This window comes from Xenopus laevis, chromosome 1L (assembly GCF_017654675.1).
Source record: "Xenopus laevis strain J_2021 chromosome 1L, Xenopus_laevis_v10.1, whole genome shotgun sequence".
Classification (NCBI taxonomy): domain Eukaryota; kingdom Metazoa; phylum Chordata; class Amphibia; order Anura; family Pipidae; genus Xenopus; species Xenopus laevis.
In genome coordinates, this window is record NC_054371.1 from 139,396,951 (window position 1) to 139,416,557 (window position 19,607).

General features: G+C 40.2%; 1 protein-coding gene across 5 annotated transcripts in view; it reads right to left on the reverse strand.

The window, feature by feature from the left end:
* Positions 1-19,607, reverse strand: part of kank1.L (KN motif and ankyrin repeat domains 1 L homeolog) — a 101,906-nt gene that overhangs the window by 18,134 nt on the left and 64,165 nt on the right. For all 5 annotated transcript variants that reach the window (XM_018246022.2, NM_001093000.1, XM_041580829.1 and 2 more), the window contains 1 exon segment: positions 5,182-7,833. In XM_018246022.2, coding sequence (XP_018101511.1) covers positions 5,182-7,833 — 2,652 coding nt within the window.

Genomic DNA, 19,607 nt, shown 5'->3' on the forward strand with positions numbered 1-19,607 from the left:
CATAAATTTATAGGCACCCAAGGGCCGCCCCCCAAAACCTGCCGCCCTAGGCACAAGCTCTCTGGTGCCTTAATAAAAATATGGCCCTGGATAAGTGCATTCCTAGGCTCACTATGCATCCCTCCCTTTGTTTCATTGTGAAATGATGGATTCTGCGACTTGATGTCCCTCTGCTTTTCATAGTGGGTAGTGTACAGATTCTTTGCAAAGTAGAGGGACTTCAAGTCCCAGAATCCATCACTTCACAATGGAGCAAGGTGAGGAAATAGTTGCATGACACTGTGAGCCTAAGGGGTATAGAAACTGGTAGCAGCTAGCACAGAGAATCAGATATGTAAAAAAAAAAAAAATACATGTTTATTTTTGGTAGTTCAGACAATGTTTATGCACCTTTTCTAGATATGTCCAACTGCACAAAGCTCACCTTAAAAAAGTTGGTTTAGTTCTCTATTAAAGCTGGGCATCCATGGGCTGATAAAAGCAACAGACAGACCGAGTCTGCAGCTTATTGGCACGTGAATGGGGCCTTCCAATGGGCTTCCTCGACCAGATGTTGATCGGACAGGGTTAAAAATCCTGTCGGATCCTGATGCAGTTGATGCAGTCCCACGATGCGACTGCCCATTAACCCTTCATTATAATCCAAACATTGGGCCCTAGGGCCCACGATTGGATCAGCCCGATATTGCCCACCTCAACGAGCGGATCTCTCCGTGTATGGCCACCTTAAGACAGAAATGCAAATAACAGGGAGCCCCAGATGCCATGAATTGTGTACTAAAATATGAAGTGAAGCACATATTGGTTGTTATGATCCATGAAGAATAGCGAGTGTGGGTGGTTGTACATGAGGGAGAAGGAGCTGTGTTTGTATATGAGTAGGTAAATATGGGCAAGATGAGCTCATTATATGTGCAGGGTTTTGTGGTCCTATTTAGTTGTGTGAGGAATTGATGTAGGCAGGAGGGAAACTGCAGAGTGTACTATGTCTGTACATATATATCCATGGATATGTATAAATAAGTGTGGCTATGCAACTTATATGCACAGATGCCTCCTTTAAATAAACATACTGCTTTTCACTACAGGATTACCCTTTAGGGACCAGACTGGCCTGCGCTGCCTTCAAGCACATTTTTGTAGAAGTCTCTGTCAGCACATGTAGCAAAATAAGTATTTCTGTTCTAACCCCTTACATAAAACACACACACTGTACATCAGATCACTAAATAAACACTATATTGATACTATGTGTATATGGGGCAGCATTAGTCCATATCCCATCTATAGAGGTTATTTTCCCCTATAGTATACTGGATATACACTAAACTGTATTTGTTAATGAGGAGGTTGTTTCTGACAAAAATGACACTAAATTATAAGCAGCAGCGCAATTCTCTATTCTCTCCCTTTCTCTATTCTGACATGCAGGAACTTTGTAACTTAATGCAGTCACATGACAGTCACCGCCATATTCTCCATTGTCCCTTTCACGTTACATTTTGCATTCAGTCATATTTATGAAGTAGATAAGGATTATGCCCGGCTTAGATCATTGCAATGCACTTCCATTCTTCAGCATATGGGCTTGGCTTTAGCCAAGAAAATCTGTTTTAACTCAGCAAAGATAATAAATACTCAATTAACTTAATGAAGGAGTCCTTCAGATCAATATGATGATAATCATTATTATTACTACTACTACTATGTACTTGGCTTGCAGTATCCACCTCATAAACATATTCGTACAAGTCACTAGGTAATTAGTTTCTAGTATAGCAGCACTAGGAGTTCACTCCTCACCCCACCCAATCCAGTTACTGAACACGAAAAATGACGTCTCCAAACAGCAGGTTTTACAACCAGTTTCAAGTAAAAAACCAAAACAAAAGGAAAGGTCGATGGCAGACAATTTGCCCTGTGATTGATACTGTTAGGGTTGCCATATTTTCTTTTTTTTTTACTCAGAAATTTTTTATTAGTTTTACAAAAAGAAAAGAAAAGAAAACAAAATAATGCACAATCACATAGTGGACGCCATATTTTCTTTTTAACATTGTTGCCTATTAATAACATTGGCATCAAGTGTCATTTTTACTGGCCAGGCCAGTAAAACCTCAACGTTCAAAAGATGTGCTTCAGTATCCAAGTGGATTAGAAGAGCCACATTTCTGATGCAGCTGTGTTAAGAATATTGGGATAAGCACAGTTACATCTGTTTGTCTGATTCTTCAGGCCAGTAAAATACATTACATATACATGTTCAGTATAAAAATAAAAACCTGGGTAAATAGATAGGTTGTGCAAAATAAAAAATGTTTCTAATATAGTTAGTTAGGCAAAAATGTAATGTATAAAGGCTGGAGTGACTGGATATCTAATATAATAGCCAGAACACTACTTCCTGCTTTTTAGCTCTCTTGGTTTATACTGACTGGTTACCAGGCAGTAACCAATCAATGACTTGGGGGGGGGGGCGCACATGGGTCAAACTCACTGAACAGTTATGTCCCATCTGGCCCCCTTCAAGTCACTGACTAAGTCAGAGTTAGAGAGCTGAAAAGCAGGAAGTAGTGTTCTGTTATGTTAGACATCCAGTATCTATCTATCTATCTATCTATTTATCTATCTATCTATCTATCTATCTATCTATCTATCTATCTATCTATCCGAGACTGAAGAACATGCATCAATGAGTTTCAGTGTGGCCTCAAGGACATTAATCAAGACAGCTATTTGCTGTCTAGAACACCAGCCACATATTCACAATCTGCATTATTATCATCGTGGTTGCTTATCGAAGAAATATTGGGTTAGGTCAGGTATCTTTCATGCACTTGCAATTACTAATATTGTGGAGATACAGATGTGGGACATGACTACACTTTAGGGATGCACAGAATCCAGGATTCTGTTTGGATTCGGCCTTTATTCAGCAGGATTGGGATTCCGCCAAATCCAAGTGCCTGGCTGAACAAATCCAAAACATCACGTGCATTTTTGTCACACAAACAATGAAGTCAAAAATTGTTATCTTTCCTCCTGAATTACATATGCAAATTAGGGTTTGGATTCAACCAAATCTTTCATAAAGGTTTCAGCTGAATCCTAAAATACTGTATAAGGTGCATCCCTAGTATGCTCAGGCCTGGATTTGTGGAAAGGCCACCTAGGCCCGGGCCTAAGACGGCAGGATTTTAGGGGGATGGCATGCTGCCCAACCACACCCACATTGGTTCAAAAACATTGCGGATGCGCTGAAGATACAATCATTTTTTAAATTTCCCATGCGCCAATCCCCATTGCTCCAGTCCAGATGATGAAAATTTGCACGAATAAAGGGGAGGGGACAGGGGTGACGAACGGCAGCAGGCCTAGGGGTACCCACTATGTAAATCCGGCCCCGAGTATGGTTGGAACTTGGGGGCGGGGGACTTCATATTGACACTTCTTTGTATTATGCTTAAAAGCCTTAAAGAGATACTGACACCAGAAATCAAACCTTTTTTGTATCTATCATAATATTGGCTTTACCTGCTGCTTATAGTTTTGCTATAAAGTATTAGCCTGATGCTTTTACATTACCTGTCTGACTCCCTGTGTTCATCTATGAGGGGGCTGCCATATTTGTGCAACAGGAGTCCGTTAGCATTACAAACTTTAACTGACAGGCTGAGATGGGACAGTCAGGTTGGCGAATCAGTCAGGTTGGCGAATCAGTCAGGTTTAGGAACTTTAACTAATTACTTTCAATAACAGACCTCTCAGCAAAAAAATGATCAGCATGACCTATAGGTAACTTTTAATGTACATTCAAAGCTGCCGACAGACCGAGCTGGAAGCTTGTATGTAAAGCCGTGTAAGGGGCCCTCCAACTGGCTTCCCCGATCGATATCTGCCCGAAAGTCATCCTGATGTCAATCGAGCAGGGTTAAAAATCCCGTCGGATCATGGCTCGCATCTATGTTGATGCAGTCCTGCAATCCGACCGCCCATTTACCCTTCATTATGTTCCGATCATTGGGCCCATAATAGTATGTTATAGAATGACTAATTGTAAGCAGCTTTTCATTTGGTCTTGATTATTTTATTTTTTTTTATAGTTTTTTAATTATTTGCCTTTTCCGTTTGACTCCAGATTTTAAATGGAGGTCACTGACCCCATCTACAAAACAGATGCTGTGTAAGACTACAAATGCATTGTTATTGCTACTTTTTATTACCCATCTATCTTTTGAGGTCACCTCATTCATATTCCATCCTCTTATTCAAATCAATGCATGGTTGCTAGGGTAATTTGGACCCTGGTAACCAAACTGTTGAAATTGCAAACTGGAGAGCTGCTGCATAAAAAAATAAATAATAAAAAACCACAAATAATAAAAAATTAAAACCAATTGGACTTTGTCTCAGAATATCACTCTCTACATCATACAAAGGGGCAGATTGATCAAAATATGAGATTTAGAGCTTAATAAATAAAAACTCACCCATGTTCTATTCATTCCTATGGGATTTTTAGAATTGTATTTATCAGCAGGTGAAAGTTAGGTGAATAGAATGATGGAGTGGGTGGGTTTTTATATATTAAGCTCTAAACTCACATTTTGATAAATCTGCCTCTAAAAGTTATCTCAAAGGTTAACAACCCCTCTAAGGGCTATTCCACACGGGGAGATAGCGACGCGTTTGCGGTCGCCGCGACCGGCGCAGGCGACAGTTTTGTATGGGCGCCTATGTAAAAACGCCTGTGCTAACCACACGAGGCGATGCGCTTTTCAACAGTCGCCTGAAAAAGCCTGGCGAGGCATTTTCAGGCGACTGTTGAAAAGCGCATCGCCTCGCTTTGTCGCCGCGACCGCAAACGCGTCGCTATCTCCCCGTGTGGACTAGCCCTAAATGACGAGTGTTGTGACTCTTCAGTAATTGAAGTCTAAGCTGGATTTATGCTAAAGAGAGATTATTCAAATAATGTTTACCTATGAAAACACAAAACAACATCAAGCTATCACAGGATACGATTAAACATGCAAAGTTCATGAAACCTTTTCTAAAGAAAATGATACTGTCATGAATATGCTGCAGCATACTGTAAATAGAATATTAGAGAGAAACCAGCAGTCATGTCAACACAAAGTGACATGCATTTCATTGTATGAGTTAAAGAAAACATGGCCTTACCTGCAGAGGGGTCTATCTCAGCAGAATGTCTCTTAACGGCAGAGATGCTCAATTCTTCACTGCTACCATACTTTATTACAGAGTTGAAGGAAGAGAGAGTGCTGAGAAGTTGAGAGTTGATGGAGCCAATCTGAGAATAAGGTTCTCCAAAGGTTTCTGCCAGTTCAGTGTAGTTCTCAGCAAGAAGCATCTGCTGCTCCTGGAGCAACTTTTGCACTCGTTCAATATAGTGATCAATTTGTGCAGGAGAGTCAGGTGTGGACTCCTTGTTTATGACAGGCATACATTCCTGCTCCTGGAAAGGTTCATCGCCTACAGCTATGGTCCTTGTGCCAAGCGGAAGTGCCTCGCTGGCTCCACAAGCTATGCTTCTCGATTTCATACCTACCAAAAAATTATCCATGATATTGATATGTCCTACTCCAAAGTCTTTGGTCTTGGGTGTGGAGGATGAACTCTCAAAATCGCAATCTGAAGTGCTTACTCCAATGGACCGAGTCTTTGGTAAATAATTCACTTCCTTCACTTTGCCATCGCCTATGGCCACCGAGCGCATCTCCACGGTCTCTGTGTTGGTTTGCTTACTGTAAGTGCTCAATACTGTGTTTGTGCTTGCATCAACAAAACATTGTGTGTCTGTGTTTGTATACTGACTTGCCGTGTCCATTTCAGTGTTGGTTTGTTGGCTTGCCATGCAAGGTGATGCGGTCACTGCAGAATCTACTTTGTTCACAAATTCTGTGTTTACCCCACATGACACACTTTCTATCACAGGCTTAATGGTAACATCTACTGAACCATCTCCACATCCTACGGATCTTAATTCCTTGGCTTTAAGATCTGCTTTTCTGTCCCGCTGATCTACAGGCTCCTTTATATTAAGAGCAACTTCAAACAGCGCCTGGTCAGTGCCGACACACTTGTCACAAAAGTCAAGATCCCTCCCTGTTCCAGTGTCACACATTTCTACTTTCTTTTTCACAATCCAGCTATTCATTGGCAGGTTGGAGCCCGCAGCTGCATTCTGAACAATAGGACTACATAAAACACCAACACTAACAGTTTGTAAGCTGTCACCAACACAAGCATCTATTACATCAACATGATCTCCAATACTTTGGTCCTTCATTTCTACACTAGCTTCTGTGCTCCTGCTGTACATTAGGGGTTGAGCCAATACTGCTTTGTCTACGTTTTTTCGTGACCCTGCTGCTTTTATCTCCAGCTTTAGTTTGGTCATTTCCATGGCATATGTCGTTTCCCTTAAGTCTGTTTCTAAACGATAGATTTTATCTTTAAGTGCTTCAATTGTTTGTTGCTGGAGTTCAAATTCTCTTTCAGCTTCTGAAGTCACACCGAGCATTTCCTCCGTTACTCCAACCCCAAGGTTTTTCACTTGCACTTCTGTTCCCACAGAGGCATCCCGAGTAGATTTCACAGATTTATAACATATTATTATGTCGTTCATATTTTCATCAGCACCGACAGCAACAGACCTGCTGCCTTTTTCTTTTGTTTTAATCTCTCTCGGTAGATTGTCAGGGCAGTAGGTCTCTACGCTACTGTCATATATTTTTTTTTCCAGAGCTTGCATTTCAGCTGTCAACTGCCTAAACTCTTTAAGTGTCTGAGAATTCTGCTCTGGCGTTTCCATTTCATCATCAGAGTCGATATGTAACTCCCCAGCAGATCTGACCCTAGACGGTGGTTCAAAACAGGCAGCATTTCCTGCACTGTAAGATCTCTTCCGGAAACCTGCAGTGTCTTTTTGGTTGCTTAGCTTCTGGCTTTTGATTTCTGACATAAGCTGCCTTTTCTCTTCCTGTAATACTGAAATCTTAACCTGCAGTACGGGGATCGTTTTAACCTGTTCTTCGAGTTCTTTTAAACGCTTTAGTGCAATAGCCATCTGTTCTCTGATGTGATGGAGATGCATGGGGCTAACGTTAGTCACAGGGGTAGAGATACCAGAACTTAGTGGGCTGTGACGTATGGAGCTTCCTAAAGATGAGGCAAATAAGACACTGTAATCTCCATTGGCTTGGTGTCCATTTTGAAGCTGTTGTGCAGTTAAGTTGTGACCTGTAGTTCCTGTAACAGATGACAGTGAACCAGTAGATCCCATGCCACCAAAACTAGCGAGCCTCGGCCGACGTATATCGTTGTAGGAAGAAGCGACCTGCATGATGATTTTTTCCTGCTCTAGCCTTCTTCGAGTTTCCATTAAAGTTTTGGTAACATGAAAATTGTGCTGGGGTATCTGGGGAGAAGGAGGTGGCAATTGCTTATTCTCAGGCACAGTCAGAAAACTCGGAGATGCTTCTTGAGACGATGGCCTGGCAGTGTTAGAAACAGTATGTCTCCGAGTTAACAGAGAAGGAGAATGTTTATTGTCATCGCTGTTGGAAGATGAGAGAGAGTCTGTTGAGGGCCAACCAGCTTCTTGGCTGGGAGGATTCCTACCCTCTGCAAAGTTTGGAACCAGCTTACGCTTTTTCAGAAGAGAGACTTTTTTGATAGTGTTTCCTTTTTGTATGTCCTCCACATATTTAAGAAAATCCAAATCTAACTGGTAGCCGTAAGGGGTTTCCACAAAATAAGGAGCATTACCGCCTTTGTCATTTTCACCAGTCTGAAAATTCTCCTGGTCCCCTATAAAAACAGAAATAAAAATAAGTTTCTCAGGTTAAAAAAAAACAAAACATTATATAAAATCACACATATACATTTTTGGTTACAAAAACTAGCATTAAATGAATGATTCGCTATCTTTACAAAATAAAGTCTGTTTTGTGCCAGAATACAATGTATTACGCACAGTGGCCTAGATGTTATTTGGAAACCATTTATTACATCCCCCATGATTTTGTGTCCTTATCGCAATAGAACATTAGGTGTTCGATACCTGAAGTGACAAAACAATGCTATTTTCCCTAGATGAATGAGAAGCTCTGCAGAAGGAGGACCCAATATCCATTCTTGGAAATAAGAAGGGATCCACAATGAGCCCTCTTCCACAATCCCTTTATAAGATGAATGAGCAGAATTACTGAGATACTAAAGCATAGCAAGCAAACAAAAAACTCCACAGGGGCATTAAAATGCTATTTTATTTTAAAATGGTTTTATTTGAAGTTTTTTTTTTAAGTAGCAGTTATACATTTTCTTTTTATTATGACAGTTTGCACTAGTATGAGCTAAACATAGATTGTTATCAATAAGTTACTAGACACAAACTTTCCCATCCATGTTACTGAATAACCCTGCTGCTGTGTGGAGTTCTGCACACACACATATATATATATATATATATATATATATATATATATATATATATACACACACACACACACACACACACACACACAAAAACAAACTGCACTAAAGCTCTGTGAGACACCCAGGCAGTTGCTGATTTTCTGTTTCAGAGTGCACCAGCTTAGACTGTATATTAAGCGAAAAATCCCCACTATATTACATGTATGCACTTGCAAACCTATAGATCTCACAGAACTATTAAAAGAACACACCACAATCACAAAAATTATGCAGTCTGCACATTTAGTAAAGAAAAGTAGGATTTCGGATGAGCAGAGTATAAAAAAAACATGGACAATGATTTACCTGGAGCTGCAGGTCACAAATGCCAACAATTCAAGAATGAGAACAAAGTCCCATCTAATTTGGAAATGGACTCACTTACGGAGAGCCTAATTGAAAGCAATGGTGGTGACAAGGTATATTTAATGCAAGCCCAGTGGCTGTAGCCTGAATGCAGTGTTTGGGCCACTCCTCTGGCTAAACAACACACCTGATATGACATGCAAGCAGTCAGATGACAGCCGCACAGTGCAGCCCTGTTTGAGCCATACTGAATGTGAGCATTTGATGGCCAGGGTGCAATAATCATCCAACCCACCCCCACCATCACCGCCCACCACTTAACTACATGATTTACCTTTTGTCTCAGACCATCAACTTGTTCCAGAGTACAACTTGTACACAGCCGTTCCTAGATAAAACAGGATCCTTGTGTGCATAGAAGCATGCCTTTCCGTGGCCGATATTTCCAAACCACCATGACACATACACACAACTAAAAATATGCCGCCAGACCTGTTCTCTGCTCCCTCTGAAATTCCACAGCTAAAAGAGCCCCTGCCTGAGCACAAATAGAAGGCAGCCCAATCCTGCACTCACAAGCAAGCACTGCACTGGCAAGCAACACTCCATAACAAGTGGCCCATGACTTGCCTGACAGGAGCCACAGAAAATGAACAGCAGGGAGAAAGCAAGTGGCCTTGGGGCAAGAAGAATAAGGAAGTGAACAAGCCGAGGGACTTACTTGCAGGTTAAATGTGCAGAGTTATCAGCACAGCGATGGGACCCGTGTGTGTTCATGCTGCTGCCAGGCTGTTCCTGCTTTCACACTGCAACTGGCTAAAACCTCCCCAAACTTTTTCTTTCTTTGCCGCATAAGGAAAAAAATCCCACATTAGTGTAAACTTATCAGGGCTGGGCTGACATGTTCATAGGTCAGCCTTTAACCAGGGACTCCTGCTGGACAAACTCCCTACACCAGCCCTTTGAAAGCCTCAGCTGTTCAGTACGCAGTCACTTAATAAACACAGAGAGCAGCCACCTCCGAGCTCTTAAAGGGCCAGTGCACCACAAACCCTCATCTAAATGAATTAAGAGTCTCTCTGCTAGAGAATATTCACTATTCAGATGCTGCATTACACACTAATGACTAAACATTACTTGTTATTATGTCAGGAATGGTTATCCTGAAGCCACTCCATTGACCGAGTTGCAAGTGAATTCTGGGAATTGTAGTTCAACCATAATTAGAAAGTAAACAGCTAGACATCCCTAATATATATTTTCCTGCAGGTGGGTGCTCCCCTATATTGATCTCATATATATTGAACATATAGATCTCATAAACGAATGGGAAGTGGCTGCCTGTGTTTCCAGGTATTTAATCTCTGCAGCTTCTCTGAGAAGATCCTGGATCAAAATGCTGTCTCTGTAACACCGCCCTTACAGTAAACTCACAGGAACACATACACACAATTGCTCCTAATGAAAAAGGGGCATAGGTACACAGGGTACAGAGATTTCAACCACATTATAGCCCTGGGCCTGTACCAAAGGTCCTATTCAATTAGATTTTTTAATCTAAAAAAAAAATCAGAGCCTGCCTCATGCACAAAGATATATGAAGGGAAATGTTTAAAAATTACCCACTGGTTTCTGGTTAGTCCAGCACAACAAGCATATGACCCCCCCCCCATATCACAACAGAACACCTGCATTTAAAACAAAGAAGGTAAAAAAGATGAAAATAGGCATGATTTTCTGAGCATTGCAGAATTTTTTCATGGAACATCAGGGTCATTGTTACCACCACAAACACAAACCTGGAACTGTTTGCAAATGCGAATGTGATCTTTCTCTAACACGCTCTCCATCAGAGTGGAAAACAGTGTGTGTGGGAGCTGTGTGCAAACTCTGGACTTTGCACCTGACTGCAGGCTTGTTTAATGTGCTTTGTAGAACTGGGTATTGGGCCAAATTCACATGGAATCAATGGAATGGAATACAGCTGACTTTCTATATGCCATGTATAATTCATGTCGTTTTTTGTGTCTAGCTCTAAGTCCACATATTGTAAATGAGGCCGTGGTGTCAAAGCACTTTTTATTAATATCAATGAGAAATAACACAGGTGGCATACAGGCTTATCACTTATGAATGGATGTATTTTCTAAGTACTGTTACTATAAGAATAAATATCCATCTTAGGGACAGATTTATCAAAGGTTGAGTTGTGTTTTCCAGAAAAATTAGTTTTTCGAGAGTAGTTTTCAGTCAAAAATGCGAATTTTCAGGGGTAAAAAAAAGAACCTAGAATTTTTCGGGTTTTTGTAAAAGGAACTCAGATTTTGTGAGATTTATTATACCCCGACCCTGGAACTAGTTTGAATCTAAAAATACTCCAGCTAAAACCTGTGGAGGTCATGTAGGAGTCAATGGCAGAGGTCCCTTGAACCATTTGAAGATATTTATAGTCTTCATGATGTTCAAGTTTTTATAGGTGGGTTTCTCTCAAAAACTTGATTAATTGGAGCGGAACTCGATTTGGGTTGTTCATCCGAATTCACTGATTCGAGTTTTTCCTTAAATCAGAAAATATTCGAGTTGTGAGCTCATTCAAGGTATAAAAAACCTCAACCACCGACTGTACACTGTGTTGTACTTTAAGGTCCCCATTGACGCAAAGATTTCTCTTGCCGAACGACGATTTTAGCGAAGTCCGACCAATCCTTCGAAATTATCATGCAGTTAGTGGGATTCGAACGATTGAACATCTTACGATTTTTCGGCCGACATCTGTCAGAAAATTGATCGGCCAGGTCAAAAAATCTTTGTCGGTCCCAGTGCAATCTATCTATGTTTGCAGGGCCAAGCAGGCAGCTCCCCTTTGTTTTCCTGGCAAATTGGTCTTTTTAGTTGATGGACAATTCGTACGATTGTTCCGATATAATCGTGGTCTCATGATGATGATTGGATCTTTTAAAAATCTCAACATCTATGGCCAGCTTAAGCCTACTTCTTTAAAAGGATTATCTGGCAGTTTGCACAGCCCTCTGCCACCACACACAGACCTGCCCAAAGCAAAGCAGACATCTGTCTTTCATACACGTTACAAACCAGCTTTTATACATGCCTGCAATATTTAGCGGAGTATAATATAACAACGAAAGCCCTGCAATTGTAATAACGATAACGCAAGGAAACATGGTAACTAAAGTGTGAAAATGACATCTTCGAACTATGGCGATCAGAGAACAGAAAAGGGGCAATTAAAACTTTTCCCAGATTACGTAAGCAGGGTATTAGCCGGTGTATGAGGGCCTCCTGCTAGTCTGCCCAATTGATATTTGCACAAAAATCTAGGTGAGAAAAGGAGGAATGCATTGGCTTTTGATGTAGTCTTCTGCAGATGGTATACATTGGCCACCAATATGATTGAATTCTTGGCCAAGGGGCCAAACAATTTGATCTTTCTGATTTGGCCCATTGAACTGCAGGCTAAACAGCAAACGAGAGGATCTGACTGTGTATGGCCAGCTTTAGTGTGACCCTTCATTGATCTGAAATATCTACATGCACAGAAAGACCGGAACTGAAAAACCACAGATAGAATAGAAAACAAACTGAATCCTAAATTGGTATTAAGATACTATTTTCCAAAAACAAGCATGTACATGCATAGAGATTCAAAGTTTACTTAACCTTGCTGAATGTCATGCCAGTACAAAAATTTTGAGGCAACGTGAGTTCTAGAAATCCCTTTTCTTTTGCTATATGTATATCATTCTTTGTGTGCACTCCCGTGTTTGTGCTCTACGAGGCACTTGGTGTATGCTCTCTAGCAACACTGGAAGCACTGTGCAGAGAAACAGTGTCCCATTCATACCCACAGAGAGCTACAGCATCTTGCCCTGCTTTTACACTAACTACAATTTAAAGAGGACAAGTCTTTTTCTGTCTCTGCAGCATTTTTTTTGGAACATTTTATTCTTTGCAGCCAAGGGTCTCGGAGATTTATTTTCCCCCTATATGTTATTTCCTTTACTTGCTCCCCTTTGTCTGCATACTTCAGAATATTTTCTAAAGAAATTGTGTATTTTAGAGATTAAAAACTATCTGCCGAGATCAACAACTCCTCCCAGGAAATCACTGGCACACATTACAGCACAAGAGCCAATGATCACTGCTGCAAGAATTCAAATTGTTGGACATTAAAGAGGAAGTTTATTATTATTATTTATGGTAATATAATCATTACCCTTCCTATTCTGGCAGGTTGTTGGGGTAACTGGTCATAGCAACCAAGAAACAGTCTGACTGTCCAGCTTTTATTTTATTGTTATTCTTACTTTTTATAGTTTCTCTCTTCATACTCTCTACTGTTCTTATCAGTTATAATCCCAAGTCTGACTGATTTAGAACAAAAATTAATATACTTCAACAAGACCAACTCCAAATGTTGCTGTCTACAAGATACTAAAAATAAAAGGTGAACTACCCCTTGCAAATATGGAGTTTTAAACACTTTTCTAGAGTTTCTTTTGAGATTCTCTTGGATATCAATATCTGTAAATGTTGCCACTGATATATTTTTATAGACATATACTGAAACTGCTTATCACTTGGTGTCCAGTTATGCCCCTCCCTATACATTAAGGGCCCCCCAGCAGTCACTGTCATCTTAAATTATGCCCCCTGTTGATATATATGACTTCCCAATGATTCCTACCTCAAAATGAGCATGTGTGTTTTTAACAAAGAAATTTCATACATAATCTCCAGCCAACTATATGCCTGCGTTTTCCAGCAATCCTCATGCACTGCAATAGGTACTGATTACAGCTGACTTGTGTTGGTTTGACTTTAAGTAACACCAAAAAAGTGTTTTAAAGTAATGAAAAAAGTACTGTTGCCCTGCACTTATAAAACGGATTTGTTTGCTTCATGGCTATATGGCACAGGATACCAGATAACACCATTATGTTGTACAGAGCTTATCTGCTGTGTAACCTGAGCCTTTTCTCCTTTGAATGGCTGCCCCCATTGTTACACAGCAGCTTATTTATATAAACAATAGTAGTGTTTCTGACGCAAACACAGTGCAGGGCAACACTGCATTATATTTGTATTACTTTAAAACCTTTTAATTTTTTGATGTTACTGTTCCTTTAACATCTGATCCAAGATATGTAAATAACCTAACAATCATCAATGCTTATTCTAGGTTTCATGGCACTTAAAGGTTAAAGTGATTTGTACATTATTAAACTGACCAACAGGTAGCAGTTTAATAAAGCAGCACTGTAAACTGTAAAATCACTGCCACGTTACTGGTTAGTACACATTTATATTAGTAGTCATTTCCAGATGCAGATGAAACACAAAACTGCACACAATTTAAAAGGATCAAAAACACAAACACATGTTGGGTTATAAATCAAGTGCTAAGGGCCTTAAACGTTTTTATCAGGAAGTTTATGTGCAGGTTTGAGCTCATAAGCAAAAGGATTCCATTTAATTCTTCTTTTTGCATCCACTGGAGAATACTGCTCCAGGGGCCGAAATTGGCCTTTGGATTTCAGTAATTTTCACCCTGTGTGGCCCTAGCCTAATGCAGAAAGAAAAGTACGGTAGTATAGCGGAGTTCACACCAGTTTACCAGGTACAACATAAAAAGGCAACGAGGCAGGGCCGGAACAAGAGGTAGGTATCAGAGGTGGCAGGCTAGGGTGCAACAGGGTGGGGGTGGGGTGCAACCTGAAGCTTGGGCAGTGAGCTAGTGGTAAACACAGAAACAACCAGCTTCGGGGAGGAAGCAGGGGGGTGAAAGTGACCCGTGGGGGGGGGGGGGAATGGTGGCAGGAGGAATTTGGACCATCTGCCTGGGGGCAGTATAAAAAAAATAGAGTAAGGTAATATTGTAGTAAGAAAGATTAATTATAGGGATGCACTGAATCAAGGATTCGGTTTGGGATTCTGGCTTTTTCAGCAGGATTCGGCCGAATCATTCTGCCCTGCCGAACCGGATCCGAACACTAATCTGCATATGCAAATTAGGGGCAGGGAGGCAAATTGTGTGACTTTTTGTCACATAACAAAGAAGTAGAAAATGTTTTACCTCTCCACCCCTAATTTGCATATGCAAATTAGGATTTGAATTCGGTTCTCGGCTGAATCTTTCACGGAGGATTCGGGGGTTCGGCAGAATCAAAAATAGTGGATTCGATGCATCCCTAATTAATTATATAAAATTATTGCTTAAAAACTTATCTCCACCAGTTTTCTGAATAAGTAGTTTATTCTGGGTGCCACATTATGAATTTGGAGTGACGCTTCAGGGCTCTTGCACAGAGCTCTTTAAATGCACGCTGAGCATGTAAAAATTTATATATTGCATTCATATGCATTTTTTTTACTTAACTAAATGAATTATTGTTTCAAGTGCAACCCTCTTTCTATTGGCTTAAATGCAGCAAATATTGTTTAAAAAACCCCGCAAAAACCTGAAATAAAACAACTCTTATGAGTAAAGACAGGCAGAATAAAATGGAATCAATTAGTTCATGTGTTTAGGTGCGCTTATACCTGTGTCTCAAACATGCGCAGAATAACAACCCATGTGTAAGGGCTCTTACACACGGCCATTTTTTCCTGTGCTCTCCTGCATTTCTCTTTCTTCCGTACACCCGCAGGGGAGCTAAGGAGTAGACACACTCAATTATTGTGCTGGGGGCTGTACTCACACAGACGCATGTAAGCGCCAAATGCAGGTGGGACGCAGCATGTTGCATTTCACCTGCGTTTGTCGCTTACATGCGTCTGTGTGAGTACAGCCCCCAGCACAATAATTGAGTGTGTCGACTCTTGTGCCTTCCTGCTGAATGCTGAATGGAAGAAAGCACAACTCAGGGGAGCGCAGAAAAAAATGGCCGTGTGTAAGAGACCTAAGAGTCCCAAAGATCACATAAATCGGTCAGATAAACTTAAGTGAATGTGAGCATAAAAGTAGTGTTCACTCAATATAGCTTGCATTAATAGCATTAAATTCAGATAGATGAAAATAAATTGGTAGAGACACAGTTACACCAAGGTTCTGACATTAAAACTAAATATTTGATGGGATAAAACCTAGTTGGGCCTTTTATTTCAAACAAAGCTGAACATTCAAAGAAGTCACTTGACAGTCAATCACTCTATAATGAGCCAAATGTTTATTCAGGGAAATGTTTTTGACATAACTGTACCACACTCATATGTTACACTTCCTTAAAAAGAGGGAAGGAGTAATAAGCATTACATGTCTGTGTTCTATTAGGCAAGCTCTTCTGCAAAATGAGCAAGAGGTCAAAGGACAGGGCAAATGATCAAACCCAAACATTTATAACTAATGGCATTGTTACCTTGGCCAAAACCACGCTATTTTTACACAAGATATATGTTCTAGCGATAGCTAAAAATACACGGGCAAGAGGTTTATGGAGGACTGTATGTTAAGATTTAGTGAATGCGGAAGTGTAGGCTTCCATCACACATCTGCTGCTGCACTCAACATTAGAACGTGTCAGGCTTTAGTTTACGTGAGCAAAGCAAGCTGTAACCTGGAACTGGATTCCTGCTTCATAAATGTTTCCAGAGGCAGCATATTTTTTATCTGGTGCTTTGATTATAGTTTGCAGTCACCATGAATGAAACAAAACGGTGTATTAATCATGTAACATTTGTATAAATCGTCCTTTACCATATCTGCAAACATTCCTAGCTGAACATCAGGGATAAAAGCAATGCTGGAGCTGCAACAGAACTGGGACCCAGGTGAACAGGGAATACACTATACAACATGCTCTCTGGTTGATTAAGCTAGAGTCCTGCGTGGGTCAATATTTTGGAACCCGAACCTGACCCGTACCCGCAACCCTCATTCTTACCTGCTTGAACCCGACCTGCAAGTACCTTATCCGCAACCCAGACCCGCTGACCATCAAGAATCAGGAAGTGCTGTCATTTTAACCCGGAAGTGACATCATCGGCGGAAGACGTGATCAGAAAAAAAGGAGTAAAACAGGAAGTGCTGTCATTGTAAACCCGGAAGTGACGTCATCGGAAGTAGAAATGACCAGAAAAAAAGGAGTAAATTTCGCTATTGAGAGTCAGACCCGCGTCTATACCCGCACCCCTAACTTCTACCCGCAAGGTACCGCAGGTTTTTGCGGGTAACCGACCCGCTGCAGGGCTCTAGGTTAAGCATTAAAACCCAAGTACAGAAATACCCAAGTAAAGCTGGGCATACACAGACAGATCTGCTCTTATTAGATCCCCCCCTACATGGTGTGCCAAATGGGCTGACCCGATTATAAACATGGGTCTCTACAGAAGCATTAGATTATTGATGTAGTCCTATAGGTATTTAAAACCTTCCAGAAATTGTCATATACCGTATAATAATATGGTGACAAGATAGCTTCTTTCATCTAAGAAAAACAAGTAGGTACCAAGAACCCATTTGCACATCTAGGTATCGGATCAGTTATCTGTAAATCCATTATACAAAAAGCACCAAATTAAGGAAAGTCTGCCTCCCACAGACTCCATTTTATCCAAATAATCGAGATTTTTAAAAACGATTTCCCCTCTTTCTCTGTATTAATAAAACAATGCCTTGTACTTGATCCAAACTAAGATGTACAGTAATTAATCCTTATTGGAAGCAAGGCCAGCCTATTGGGCTTATTTCATGTTTACATTCTAGTAGAGTTAAAGTATGATACAAATTACAGAAAAATCCATTATCCGGAAAACCCGAGGTCCCAAACATTCTGAAGAACAGGTCCTATACCTGTACTCCATTACAAATGCATACAATTTTAATCTTCCCAGTCATTTCCTAACAAAATAGCAAAGTGTGCAACAAATAAAAATAAATAGATACATTTGGCTTGGGAACTTGGGCACTGCCAGTCAGAATGATACACACTTTCCTGCAACATGATTTCGCAAAGTAACGGTTTCACAATAACACCAAGCAACTGTATCGTACCAGCCAGAGAGCAGTTCCACAAGAATTTTGAGCATTGCTTAACATATTTCTTATATTACTTTACAGCCATAAAAAGAAATTGAAATAAAGCTGCTTTGCATGGTGCAACCATAGCACGATAAAAACATAGAAAGCTTTATGTTATATTTATGTGTGTTTGTTTCCACTGACACAATCCCACATCTCTCCATTTTACAATGGTGTAAATTATGAAACCACCAAATTCATCGGCTTAACCAAATACAGACCTATGTTTGACATGCGACTTTAGTGTGCTAGAGGCCACACATTTTTTTAACAAAGACGCAACATTACATGAAGGGCCAGTAATAATATGCAAATCAGATTTGGCTTGGTGCAGTGTCACATCTTTGAGGAACAATTTGTTACTTCGGCTAAAGTTCTGGATTCAATAAGTCTTTAGTGTAAAAACAGAATCCCTGGGTCCTCACAGTAGGGAATAGCAGCCTTGTCGTAGCTGTTTGCAGGGGGGGGGGGGGGCTCTATCTAAAAATATAGCAGGAATCTTTTGTGTACATCACAAGAAAATAACAAAATAAATATTCTTGGCACAAATGCTGAATGACAAATGTTAAAAACAAAACGTAATACAAGGTTGGCTGGCACAAATAAAGCCCTTTTGTTTTGCGGACGGTATCCATTTAATTTAGTATGTTATTTGAGAATACAATAAGAGATAACATGAAATCTTGTGCAACAAGGGAAATCTTTAAGAATATCTTTTAAACCTGAACTATCCAATTATAAGCAGAATATTGTTCAATTAATCCTTGAAGAAAGCAAAGCATTTATTAGTGCAAGCAGGGCAATTTCTTTAGAGGAAATAAGCTTGCACACTTCAGTGAGTCTAAGCCTAGCAGCAAAGAGATATACTGTATTTGTTTTTCAATTACAAGATTTCAGATGAACACAATTACTCCTTTGGCTAAAGCAAAGGCCCTTTACAAACTATGAATTATGTTATTTTGTACAGTTCATATTTTTATAGATGTTAACTGAATGCTCAGATAAATCTGGAATATGTCTGTTGTCTTACTCACAAGTACTGCCATGCAGATATGTTCTTATTGGGCCCTATTGCTTAGCGAAAAGAAGACTTAAAAAATGAACCAATAATATCTTGAACCTGCTGACTCTATTGTTGTCCTACAACATACAAACTCAATGAAAGCAAATATCAGAGGATTAAGGGAATGGCACAACAGCTATAGTTGGATGGTTAGCCATAGGGCACAAGCAATCCTGTATTGCATGGAGCCCTGTCTTTTCTAACATCAAAAATATCCCAGCATTCCTGGGCTGGGTTTCAGAAAGTAAATAATACTATGATAACCTATGGCATGCAAATAATGTATATAAATACACCAGTAAACCATCAAAGTAATACTGCTCTGAGTCCTCTGTCAAATGAAACACAGCATTTCTTTCCATCTATTGTGTACACATGGGCTTCTCTATCAGACTTCCTGTTTTCAGCATAAACCTCCAGGGCTAGGGCTTGAGCATGCTCAGTTTGCTCCTCTCTCTGTCCCTTTTTCCAAGGGAAAAATCTGAGCCCAGAGCTATGAGTGAGCAAGGAGAGACTCAGGCAGGAAGTGATGTCACACCAAGCTAATACGGCAGCTGTTATCCTAAACAAACAGAAAGAGCTTCTAAAGCTGTTTACTCAGGTACGGTAAAGCATTCTGCAGAATAAATATAATGTTATAGCTTGCACTATTGTAGCAACTATTGTAAACTATTGGCAATAAACTGCTTCGGTAGTTTTCCT